At 39.4% G+C, this 13,703-nt stretch overlaps 1 protein-coding gene across 6 annotated transcripts in view; it reads left to right on the top strand.

The window, feature by feature from the left end:
• Positions 1 to 13,703, top strand: part of ablim2 (actin binding LIM protein family, member 2) — a 173,844-nt gene that overhangs the window by 125,947 nt on the left and 34,194 nt on the right. For 4 of the 6 annotated variants that reach the window (XM_075450695.1, XM_075450690.1, XM_075450694.1 and 1 more), the window contains exons 7-11: positions 885 to 972; positions 1,837 to 1,895; positions 3,161 to 3,202; positions 5,495 to 5,572; positions 5,721 to 5,864. In XM_075450695.1, the coding sequence (XP_075306810.1) occupies positions 885 to 972; positions 1,837 to 1,895; positions 3,161 to 3,202; positions 5,495 to 5,572; positions 5,721 to 5,864 (411 nt within the window). The remainder of the gene's footprint in view (positions 1 to 884; positions 973 to 1,836; positions 1,896 to 3,160; positions 3,203 to 5,494; positions 5,573 to 5,720; positions 5,865 to 13,703) is intronic. The other 2 variants (XM_075450691.1, XM_075450692.1) reach the window with 2 other exon arrangements.

Below are 13,703 nucleotides of genomic sequence, written 5' to 3'. Positions count from 1 at the left end.
GACTCCGGAAGACCCTGGTAACCCTGTGGCTTCACAGGTTCAGAAGATTTTGCAACACGACTTAAACACAATATTACAGACAGATCCATCCTCCCCTTGACAACCCCCTCCCATCACACTGCCTTGTGGATTCTCCCTTGAGCTTTGGAGATGATATGCCATCCCCTCTAGGTTCTAATTGTAAAACAGTATTATAGCAACTCCGTGCTAAAGACAATGGTAATGGTAAATGGGCAACCACTGCAAAATTACTGAAAGACGTATTGAGAAATTTGTCAGAGGCTTATTACTTTCTGAGCTGACTGTAAAAGTCTGCCACTTTTTGACCCAGATTTGGAAAAGCGTTTCATGAATAAAGTTTTATTCACTTTCTTCTCTTTGTGTTTTGAAAGACTTCAAGCTGATGATTTTATACTTTGATTCTTGTGTTATTCTCATGCCATCCTGTAGTGAATGCAACTAAAGTGATCCTTCCATGACACAATAGCTTCACCTTGTGACTAAGTGGTAAAATACTACTTACGTCTTACGACATAAGAGTTTTATGAGTGAATGAATAAATGATGGCACATTTCCAATTCTACTGTGCATTCTGATCAAAAAAAGAAAACATCTTAACACTTTATAGTCTGATATTGGAAGGCATTAGGCTGAGATGCTTTTGCATTGCATTAAAGCTAAAGCAAGACAAGTGTTTTGCATCTAACCCATATGTAGTTGGATGTGAAAAAGACAATATTTCTTTATGTCTATTGATTTAAATTAAATATAGCTTTTGCAAGTTTCCCAAATCAATGGAAGCACAATACTTTGAATCCTTTTAGTACTTAACATAAAGTGTAATACCTGCTAATCTAAACCCAGTCTTATTTTTTGGTCAATAGGCTGGAGAGAAGCATTACCACCCCACATGTGCCCGCTGTGTCCGCTGTGAGCAAATGTTTGCAGAGGGAGAAGAAATGTATCTGCAAGGTGAGGGCAGCCCTCATATATAATAGAACAGATGTTGCTTTTTCTTCCAGATTACAGAGGATTCAATGCTAAAACGTATCGCTGGCTATCACTCAGTGACAAAAAGTATTTTCTTGCAGTGATATAATTTTTTGTTCACTCTATCCTGTTTCTTTTTCTTCTAATACCTGAAACTATTTCCATTCACTAAATGCGATATAGGTCTGATTGTTCCTAATAAATTAATGAGTCATGCTCATGTGTCCCTTAGTCATACCGACACTATCATAGAAGGGATCTGGGGATGAGCCTTTTGTGGCACTGCTAGTCTCATTTTAAAGAGAAAAAACTACATGTTTAATCATTTTTACTTTTATATTTTTTTACTTTGTTATGGCATAATGTAGATACATTTTAGCGTCAGTAAAAAATAAAAATACATTTTAAATAACCAAAATGAGTACATTTCAGAAACTAGAACATATGCCACCAGGTAAAAGCTAGTTGAACCAATGTTAAAAAACAGCTACAAAAGACTAATGTACTAAATATGTTCACATTTAACTAAATGTAAAATTTGTAACATACAGACGCATACATACATGCTCATACAAAACTAAGATTTATGGTACAACAGTTACACTAGCAGCTCTTGACAAGCTAAATGCTAACACTAATGTACTTTCTAACATTTGTTAAATTGCTGCTCAATTTAGCATTTACAATTTCGACTTTTGGATTTTAGCATATCACCAACATTACGTCTGGAAATCATTATGACCAAACTTCCGGTGGTTACTGAGATATGCCATTTCAGACCAAAGTTTTGCACATACTTACTTTCAACAATATGTGTTTGTAACCTTTTTCTCTCTGTGTCTTCAGGATCTTCTATCTGGCATCCTCCATGCAGACAAGCAGCCAAACAGGAGGAGAAGAGCAAGGTGGGCGATTAAAGAAAGTCAAGACATCCTAAATAGGAAAACTGATGGACTTCATGATGCAATTGTCACTAATGCCCATACAAAACTAAATTTGATAGCAAAACAGTCTGCCATGTGTTTTTCATAGTGGTAATGGATAAAACAAAGTAGAGTTAATTTAATTAGTTTATCAGTTCTTTACCTACTTTATCATAGGCTCCCTGGAATCTCACAATGAGCCCAAAACAACCCTTTAAAAACATTCAAAAGGAGACTGTGTAGCCAAATCTTGTCAACCAATGGGCTTAGATGTGTTCCAACAGGAACTGGTAAGTGGAGAAAGTTTAGCGGCACACCAAATTAATTTTGGGATGATATTTGATGCTGGACAGTCTGTTATTGCGGTCTAAATTGAGGAAAAAATATGTCCTCTATGAACCTGGGAAAAATAAAAAAGTTCCTCAGTTTCACCTAGAAGTATAAATCCTCATTTTAGCTAGTTTTCAGCTCTTTTGAAAGATGTGGCATTTAAAAGGAGATGGAAATGCATAAGGAAATAAGTTCTGACATGCTGAGCCGACAAGGCAAAATATGTTTTGTTTGTGTCTTTTTATTTTAATTTTAATTTTTTTCCCAGTTAGTGACTATTTCTCTGTTTATTACAGCCATGCATGACTTAGCCTAACTAACGTGGGGCAAAAAAGACAAAACAGTGATCCAAAACAATTGTATAGCTAGAAGGGTTGGTGATGCTTGGTGATAAATCAGGTATTCTTGTAGTTTAAGTATTAAGGCTTAAATATCTGTTATTATTCTATATTTTAAAGTGTTAGGCCTTTGAGGACTGATCGTATAATTTGAATGTCATCGTCTGAGAGTTCAAAGGAGCACAATGCATCTCTGCGTAGTAAGACACAATAATTTAATGACAACTGAAAATTAATTCAAACTTATTTACCTTTCTTAACTGGGAGACTTTTTGGTTAAACTCAAATTAAATCAAAATATTACATGTATTTGTAGGGAAATGTTGTGTATTATTGTATTTGATTGTGTAAGATCTCTTGTTGGATACAGTTTGTTCTCCAGCAGAAATCTCAAGATGTTCAAGACTTGACTGGCCAATCACAATAACATGGACAGTACATAGATGCTGCATTAATGTATTTTTGTCATCAGCAAAAAGGAAAAAAAGGCTGTTGAGACAGATGTGTTTTTAGTTTAACCAGTAGTCCTGCCCTGTCTGCCTTTATTCCATCTCCATCATCATGTTCTCCCCTTCTCAGAAGCAGGTCCGGATACAGCTCAATGACCTCCCTGAGCAGCAGGTCGGTGCTCCTGTACATTCCCACAAGCCTCGCCCCAAAACCCCATTCAACCCCCTTCCCATCACAACCAGTTCTGCATGGTTTGATCTTAACAGTTTGGCACTTTACTGCTGTACGCACTGTTGTGTATACAGTGCTGCCGACATACAGTGCTGTAGTACAACTTCTTATGATTTTTGCTGCGATTCAGAGCTGACAGACAGTGATTGATGATAGACATAGCAACACTCACACAACCTGAACAAAGAGAGATTGGACATATTCTGACTTGTTTCAAGACAAAGCAGGATCATAAAGATCAAACTGTAAACAGAAAATGTGTTCTCTCTTTTGAAATTGTGTGCTTTAACAATAACTGTTGCTGAGGCCTTGTTGAACAAAGCTTCACTAATAAAATGACTCTTGAAGGGCAAGTCTTGAACTAGTGGTTCTCATGCACAAAGATCCATCTGTCATGAACTGCCTAATACCAGCCCCTCTGATCTCCATGTGAATATTTGTTGCCAGATATTTACAAGTAACATGTGAAAAGTTGAGACGAAGAAACCTCTAAGGAGATTTCAAGGTACTGAAACGTTAAGTCCCTGGACAGCTGTTATTAATCCTTTTAAAAGCTGATCTCTTGTTACTCAAAAATGTGAATTTAAAAGAAACTTTTTTTTTTTTTTTTAAAGCAGACCAAGCTCTTGGCTGCTGGTCACCTAGCCTCTCAGCCTCTGGGCTCTCTCATCTGGCCGAGAGCCTTGGTTCCGTGTTCAGTCTCGCTCCTTCTGTCTTCTTATCTAGCTTGTGTTACCTTCTCATCATAGCTTGCTAGCTCCTTGTTTCATTTGTTCCTTATAGCACATGCAAATTAACAGTATAGCACCACCCTGCAAGTTGTCATGGTTTTTGGTAGTTATTTGACCCACATGCAAAAGATTCTCTCAGGAGGTAGAAGATGGTTGATAAAGTTTATTGTACAATGAAATGATGAAGAGTCTCTTTGTCCGGGGCAGCTGGTGATGAGGTCGGAGTTATTAGGGCTATGTGATGAAGTCCGCCAGGGAGAGGTGAGTGGAAGCTAGGGGCTTGGGTCCAAGGGAGGTTTCCAGGTGAGTTCCAGAGAGTCCGAGGATCCTTGGAAAAATCCAAAGGGAGTTTGCAGTTGGTGTGAGTTGGAGGACGGATAGGGTTCGCAGGGTTGTTCACAGGGAGGAGGAGCAGATTACGCCAGCCGTGGAAATGGATCCAAGATTCCAGTTGAGGTTGATGAGGGCACGAGATTACTGAAGAGTTTGAGATTACTGAGATCAGGAGACAACGGGAAGGTAACCTTGATGAGAAACACAGAGGGTTTAAGGCTATGTACACACGTAGCCGGGTATTTTTAAAACCGAATGTTTCCCCCCCTCCGTTTATAAAATAATCTGTCTCCACATTACCTCGTTTTCGAAAAAAACTCCTTCCACACATAACCGAACATCTGCGTTTTCACCTGTCTTGACAACCCAAATGCAATTTGCTGTTTTGCGCAATCTGCCCTCGTCAGCTAAATAATAAAGTGTGCACGCAACTTTTTTGAGCACACTGACAGGTGATTGCATGACAGTCCTCGATATGAGGGCGTAATAATTCCGACAGCGAGAGGACTGAGGACCGGGACATGCAAAATTGTCACGCCATTCCTCTGGGAGTACGACTCGGGCGTGTAAAATCAAGGCAGTAAACAGCGCCTGCACAATAATAACCACCACAGTTCTCAAGACATCCATGCTTCTTCAGTAAACAAAGGTCGCACTTTATACTTTAAAGCAGATTTGTTGTTGTTTTGGCGCATATTGTGACGTTCGAAAACGCAAAACTCCGGTTATCTCTGTCTACACGCAGCTGCATAAACAGAGTTTTCAAAAATCTTCACTTTGCCCGGAGTTTTTAAAAACATTCGTTTACGATGCGTTTTTATGCGTTTTCATGTGGATGACAGGTCCAAACGTAGAAAAATATATTCGTTTTAGCAGATACCCGGCTACGTGTGGATGGGGCCTAAGTCTGCAAAGTTTAGCTTCATAAGATCAATCTGGTTTAACCAGGAAAACATAAGGAACGGCTCTGAGTACCTTGTATTGCTACACAACCTGGAGTTTAGGGAAATTAGAGTCACCCCTTCCCTGCTATAACTCATTACTAAAGAGAGAAAAGCTTTGAATTGACAAAGTCTCCCAAAGCATGATCTTTAATGATTGACAAGATAAACATAATCTTTTTCAATGCCACGTCTCTCAGTAACTTTGTTTGTTTCGTGTCTTTCAGGTGATCCGGACTTCCTCTGAGAGCATCACTTCAGTTCCAGCCTCCAGCACCTCAGGCTCTCCCAGCAGGGTCATCTATGTAAGACTACACCACTTCTGCATGATACCAACATAGCTTTTATTTCTTCATATAAACAAATGATGTGTAGTATGTTTAATACATCTGAGCTCAAGACAGCATTTTATGGCTAAATAACTGTTTCGTTCTTCTGTTTTTCTGCCACCAGGCCAAACTAGGTGAGGAGATGCTAGACTACAAAGACCTGGCAGCTCTTCCAAAGACCAAGGCCATCTACAACATCGACAGGCCTGACATGCTGTCCTACTCTACGTATGTGAGCTACCCATCTGAGGAGAGGCACTACGGAGAGGTAGAGAAACCTCTTTCAGTTCTTTGAGCTGTGGTTCTGGTCTTCTTCTCTGACTGAAATACCTCCTACAAGTGGGAAATTAACGAGGCTAATTTAATTCTGTACCTGCATGCTATTTTGATATTGTTACCTATAAAGATACTGTACTAGTGCTCTTAATTAAAATTTTGTTCACACAAAAATGTGTAAAAATTACCTCAAGATTAAACAAAACGATGGCTGCCCAGTTTTTGCACACAGTTATATACAGAATGCCCACACAAAGCAACATATCATTAAAATAATGCACTTGTGAATAATCAAGGTAGATATCCATGATTTGATGTTAATTGATATCAACACTTGTTATTTGTTTTTTACCAACAAAACTGACTAACAACTCAGTGGAAGTAAACAAGTTCCCTTTTCCAGACTATCACCATGAAGATTATCATTGAGGTTACAGACTCCCAACTGATTCCCACATGATTTATCATGGACTCATTAACTCATAAGTGATGAAGCAGCCAATGTCCAAAGAAAAACTTTGAAAGACCTTCAGAAAGCCTGGAGACCTATTGGTCAAGACCACTTTTAAAGATTACAGGACAGTCTGGCTGCTTGGAAGCAAAATATAAAGAAATGGGAGCTGGATCAACACTTTTGGACAGTATTTTTTGGGGGGGCTGTGGCTCAGGAGGGAGAGTGGTTGTCTGCGAATTGGAAGGTCAGTGGTTTAGCTCCAAGCTCCCCTGGGCCACATGTCAAAGTGTCCTTGGGCAAGACACTGAACCCCACGTTGCCTACTGATGAATGTTTATGATAGAGAACAATAAGCACTGTGTCGCCTGTAAAACTGTATAGACCAAGACATTCTGAATGTGGCATGTAGTGTAAAAGCACTTTGAGTGGTCAGCTAGACTAGAACAAGAAGTGCAGTCAATTTAACATTTATGTACTATATAAAGTAAAACTATTTTAGAACCTCTTAATTTAAGAACAGCCTCTTAGATTCAAAGAATTTTTACTGAAATGTGCAAAAGACAAGGAATTTACAGTTAAAAAAAACATTTAAAAAAACAAACATACTCCATCACCATATAGATTTAGTCTTTCTGCAATGACATAATTCTGACAGGTTTGGTTGATGTGTTAACAGTCTTCACCTTGCTATCCCACCGTGTGTGTGTGTGTGTGTGTGTGTGTGTGTGTGTGTGCGTGTGTATGGACACAAACAAGAACTAAAAGATTGTTTGATTCTACATAAAGAGAACCAAGAAGAGTAATTTAGCACCCAGAAAAATTTCAACCATTTTATCATACTGTTAAAACCAGATTAAACTTAAAATGTTGATAATAATCCCTCACTCCATAGAAAAACTGCATATCATTTTTGGTCATTTTTTTTTTTTTTTTTTAAGTGTTTGTTTTGCATCACTTCTTTTAGTTCAGCATCTCTGTGGTCACTTTTCATGTGTGGTTGTTTTACATCCGTCTGTAGACAGTTTGTGCCTGTGTTGTTGTTTGTTTGGCTTTGGGTCAAGAAATGTTACAACTTCCTGCTTCTGAAGAGTCCAGACGTGTCTCTGTTTCCTCCTGCTGCTTACTGCTTTATTCACGTTTAAATCATTCTACTTCTTTCCACAAGTCTTGGATATAATTTTATTCTTTTATTCTTTTTCTTTTAATTGTATATTTGTTAACGGTATTAGCCCTCCTGTTTACAAAGATAATCGGACAGAATAATGTGTCCTAACCCTGCAGTATCAGTGAGCTGCACAGAGTGTGAGCGACTCTCTGTGAAGATAACACAGCTCGAGAAGAGGATTGAAACGCTGCAAGACATTCATAACAACGAGGAATTTATTGACTCTATTATAGCTCCTGTGCAGGCTGTGGAGCCTTCATGTGCCAAAGGACTAACTCAGATCTTTCTACACGGAATCACAGCTGATGTGGAATCTCACACTATAGACCTGGCTGACACACTACCCTGGATGTGTCCAAATGACACTGGAATATCTGGTGAAGCTCCCAAACCGGGCGGTCCAACTGATATCTCCCACTGGAACAGTGTTGGTGCCAAACCAAAGTCATCGACCCCAGCCAGGATTTGGTCTCATGTTGTCTGTCGCAGAGGTAAACCCAGCAAGAAACCTAAACCTCCAGCACTCACTCAGCCGCCTGAAGTTCCATTGCATAATACATATGATCCGTTGACTCCAAATAGAGTGTGTGATGATGAATGTAACCCAAACATGAATAAAAACAAGAGAAATGGTCCCAAAACTCAGCCATGGGCTAACCAGATAATCAGGAGAAGCCCAAATCCCAAAACCAAGGTGAGGACTACAGAAGCGATCAAAACCTCCACACAAAAAGCAATAGACACCATTCTAATCGGGGACTCTATAACACAGCATGTCAGAATGGCAAAGACAGAAAATATAACTTTTTCTGAGACATCAGTCATGGAAGTGATAGATATTTTTGCCGACCATTCTGTCTACTCATCCAGACGGCATGAGGATCATTGTCCACACAGATAGATAGATTATTTATTTGTCTTTGCAGAAAATTGTTCTGTGCCATTGACAGTGTGTCTGATACAATTACAAAAAACAAAAATACACAATAAACAAACTTGAACAACCCCCCCTCCCCCTGCCACCCACCCCCACCCCCACCCCAGGACAAAAAAGACAGGATGACATAGAACAAAGAACAAACCCCTCATATTTTTAAATAGAATACAATTGTAAAGTGCAGTTATTTAGAGACCAAGTGCAATGGGTTATTAAGGTACAATTTCACAGTCCCTTATTTAACAGGGATGTACTGGTGGGTATAAATGATCTACGGGCTCTGTTTGTCTAGAATAAAGGCAGCCTGAACCTCCTGCCTGAAGGCAACAACTCATATTTCTGATGTAAGGGGTGTGACACATCATCACAGATAGTATGTGCCTTCTTTACCACCCTTGCTTCAACAGTCATGGCCATGCTGTTAAATGGCTGGCAGGCAATCTTGATGGCCATATTAATTATCTTGTGAAGCTTGTTTTTATTTGCTACTGACAGAAAAATACCAGGCCACAGAGCAGAAACATAAAATGCTCTCAACAAAAGAATGGTAAAAAAGACGCATCATGTCTCTGTCGACTCTGAAATTCCTTAGCTTTCGCATAAAATAAAGCCTTTGCAGCCCCTTTTTATAGATGGCATCGGTATTCCAAGCCCATGTTAATTTGTCATCTATTATTGTTCCCAGGTATTTGTAATTCCCCACAACCTCAATCCCTTCCCCATTTATGACCATACTCTGGTGGATGTGACTCCCCGTCCTGAAATCAATTATCAGTTCTTTTGTCTTTTTTGCGTTGAGAAGAAGACAGCTGGACTTACACCAGTCTGCAAACTGGTCCACTCAGTCCCTATATAGGGACAGGGTCTTTTGATATATATTTTGAGAAGGAACACTGGCTCTGACATCCTGAAGAAAGACTTTTCTCTGCTGTTGGAGAGACTGTGTCACTATGGAGCACACCGTGTCTCCATTTCAGGCCCCATTCCTACTGTAGGTAATAGAATTGAACCTTTCAGCAGACTTCTTGGCCTAAACACATGGTTGTCAAATGCATGCATCGCCCATGGGATTAAGTTCATTGATAACTTTAATATCTTTTGGAACTGTAAGGAGCGTTTCATACCTGATGGCTTGCATCCAAATCGAACTGGATGCAGATTACTTGGTGCACACTTACGTCATGCTGTTGGGACGGCAAACCCAAACATGACTGTACAGATTGGAGTGAAGGACACAGCAGCAAAGCAAACAACCCCCAGCCCTCCCCCCTCATCAGACCCTTTACTCCACATCACCCAAGGTCTCCAAAGGATGTCTCTATCCCAGCCAGGACTCCAGCGACCACCATCAACCAAGAAACGCAAGGCAACCCCTCCTCCTCCTCTTACATCATCTGTCCTGGCAGAGCAGGGTACAAGGTGATGTGCAGGATGTTCAAGGAGCAACAGAACATCCAGAGTTCAAAACAAAGATAGCACAGTTCAAAACAAAGATACCATGCCATGATGCGTTCAGGGTCCCTGCTATAGTAGTCCTACTACTGACAGTTGTTCTGAGAACAAGCTGAGACTCAATAGGATTCCTGTATTAGTTGGTAAAACAAGGAATTTAAAACAGTCAACTTGCTGGGTGAATCTATCTAATCTGTTAACGGTACCACGTACAACTCAGAATACAACAGAGACCAGTGTAAACTCCACAAAGCTAGCCTTACTTAATATTAGATCTCTGTCCAATAAGTCACTGTTAGTTAATGACTACATAATTTCACACAATTTAGATTTTCTTTTTCTGACAGAAACATGGTTAACAGAGAGCACAAGTGCTACTGTTCTAACTGAAACAGCACCCTCAAATTTTAGTTTTATGGATAAATGCCGAAAGGTTGGGGAGAAGCTGCCTTAATTAAAGATACATTCCAGTGTAAAGATCTCATTTGGTAAATTCACTTCTTTTGAATATCTTAGTTTTATTTTAAAGGGTGTTCCTAAAATCCTGTTCTTAATCATTTACTCCAGGATACGGTGCAAGTTTTATTCATGAATTTTCTGAATTATTGTCTGTTATTTCGACTGATTTTAACCATTTTATCTTGACTGGGGATTTTAACATTCACATTGATAGGGCAGGGCATTCACCTAGATAGGGCATCAAGGGGAGCGTTACATTCATAAAGCTTCCCTTGCCATAGCAAATGTGTTTGGCATAAACGGTATTCAGATTACAATTCTGCTGCCATAATGCTGGACAGGACAAGGGGTAAAAAACAAAACAAAAAACAACATGTGGCAACATGTAACAGAACAGTCACATTCTGGCCCGGTTCATTTCTAAAGGTGTTGATATTTCTTCTGTTGTGGTTATTGATTTGGCCTTGTCTGGCCATTTTTGTATTTCATTTGATTTATTGATCACTCAGAATGTTCAAACAACCAGCTTCTCAGTTAAGAAGAGGTACATTAATGAGAAAACAAGTACTCAGTTTAGAGAGGCCATAGCTATGTTACCAACAATGAGCGCAGAGTCGGTTGAAGGACTGCTGGATCATTTCAACTTAAAAATTTTGAATGTAATGGAAGCTATTGCACCGATAAGAATTAGCACTTTGAGCAAACAGAAAACACCATGGAGAAACACCACTACGGTCAAAAACCTGAAAAGAGAATGCAGGAAAGCTGAACGTAAGTGGAGGAAAACAAAGCTTCAGATTCACTATGAGCTGTACAAACAAAGCCTGCGTAGTTATAACAATGAGCTGTGCAAGGCCAGACAGCTGCATTTATCTGAAACGATTAATAAGAATGTCAACAATTCTCTAACTGTTTGCTATGGTTGAAAAACTCACAAATCCTCCTAAACAGTCAAACCCAGACCTCTCCACAGAGAAATGCAACGAATTTGCAAACTTTTTTAGCCAAAAAATCAAAACAATTGGACAAAACATTCACGCAACACAGACAAACAAGAAAACTAATCTGTGTATAAAACCTAGACATAAATCTGACGTTATGTCACCATTTAATATTGTTGATTTAAAAATCCTAGAGGAAACAGTTCGGTATCTGAAATCAACAACTTGCACTCTGGACATAATACCATCCGACTTTTTAAAAACTGTTTTTACCTCAGTAGAAAGTGATCTCCTACGAATAGTTAAAGCGATACAATGTAACTTCTCAAAAAGCCCACTCTGGAGCTCCCCCTACAGGCTTGGAGGTAATGTACGGTTACACTGTCGTAAATACAACACCCTTTCACTTTCACTTTTCACGTTTGTTGACGAACCGGCGAGGAGTTAGAAGGTGCAAGCTATGTCAACCGAGAAGGTAAGAGTAATCAAATGTACCTGGGAGCGTGAGAGGGGTGTATTTGTTTTTGCGGTAGGTGTGCCAGAAAGCAAGTCAAAGTACTTCCGCTCAGCTCCCGGGCCGCCACCGGGCCGCTCCAGCAAAGTTACATAGCGCAGTTTTTCCAACTCAGACCCCCGAAGGGCATAGGAGACAGGCCAATCGTAATATTAAAACTCATTCTAGCCACACAAATTTTTTCAAGCTGTAACAGCTCACTAAAGAAAAAGTCACTAAAGACAGCTGCCATTAAGCCACTCCTAAAGAAGAGAACTCTCGATGCTTCTATGATGAACAACTACAGACCTGTCTCTAACCTTTCTTTTATATCCAAGATTATTATTATTATTATTGAGAAAGTTGTATTTAACCAGCTCAACGACTTTCTGAATGAAAGTGGAAGTCTTGATAACTTTCAATCAGGCTTCAGACATCATCACAGCACTGAAACAGCTCTGGTCAAAGTTTTAAACGACATCAGGTTGAATACTGATTCTGGTAATGTTTCAGTCCTGGTTCTGTTGTACCTCAGCGCTGCGTTTGATACTGTAGATCACCGAATCCTGTTGAACAGGCTGGTAAATTGAGTTGGACTTTCTGGAGCGGTCCTTAACTGGTTCAGGTCCTACTTAGAAGGCCGGAGTTATTTTGTTACAATTGGCAGCTATGAATCTGAGCGAGTGGCCATGACTTGTGGAGTCCCCCAGGGGTCAATTATTGGACCTCTTTTGTTTAACTTGTATATGCTCCTTTTGGGTCAGATATTGCAGAACAATAACATCAATTATCACAGTTATGCAGACGATACACAACTTTATGTGTCTGTCACCAGACGCCTGCAGCCCAGCAGACGTACTGTGTCAGTGTCTGGAGGAAATAAACACCTGGATGAGAGAGAATTTTCTACAATTAAATGAAGAAAAACCTGAGATAATTCTGTTTGGTAGAAAAGAGAAGATGGTCAGCGTTGGTAAATATCTTGAGACTACTCGCAATCACCATCTCAGAAACATCAACAGAATTAAAGGTTTCCTCTCCCAGAAAGACCAGGAGAAACTCATCCATGCATTCATCTCCAGTAGACTCGATTACTGTAATGCTTTTAACTGGACTTCCCAAAAAGAGCATTAAACATCTGCAGCTCATCCAGAATGCTGCTGCTAGAGTTTTAACCCAGACTAAGAGATCTGAACACATCACACCAGTTTTAAAATCTTTACATTGGCTTCCAGTCAGTCACAGAATAGATTTTAAAAGCCTGCTTATGGTTTACAAATCCCAGAATGGTTTAGGCCCAAAATACATCTGTGATATATTCAGAGAATATAAACCTAGCACAGCTCTTAGATCCAAGGACTCAGGTCAGCTGGTCCAGTCCATAGTCCAGACTAAACACGGAGAAGCAGCGTTTAGCTGTTATGCTGCAAACAAGTGGAACAAACTGCCAGTGGAGATTAAACTTTCACCAAATGTAGACATTTTTAAATCCAGGTTAAAAACATTTCTTTTCTCATGTGTCTATGCATGAAATCTGCACGATATCTGGACTGTTGCTTGTTTTTAAATTAATTTAAATTATTTTATTTGTTTCTCTTTATATTCCTTTATGTATTTTTAATGCTTCTTCCACTCCCTGCTGCAATGCTTTTATTTTATGTAAAGCACTTTGAATTGTTTTGTACATGAAATGTGCTATAAAAGTCAAATAAATTTGATTTGATTTGAATGATTTGAAAATATGTCACTCACTGCTGACTGATAACAACATAATAATTTAGTTCCTTCTCCCAACTAGAAAAATAAACATGATGGAAACAATTAATGAATAAATTATTCGAGGCTGCATATTCGGAGCCTAGCTGCACATGTATTGTAAATAGGAATTATGGCCAGAATGGAGCACTGTGTTTTCAGACATCAAGAAAAA

The sequence above is a fragment of the Odontesthes bonariensis genome, chromosome 19 (assembly GCF_027942865.1).
Source record: "Odontesthes bonariensis isolate fOdoBon6 chromosome 19, fOdoBon6.hap1, whole genome shotgun sequence".
NCBI lineage: Eukaryota > Metazoa > Chordata > Actinopteri > Atheriniformes > Atherinopsidae > Odontesthes > Odontesthes bonariensis.
Note: the sequence above shows the minus strand (reverse complement) of the source record. Positions and strands in the feature narration are given on the sequence as shown.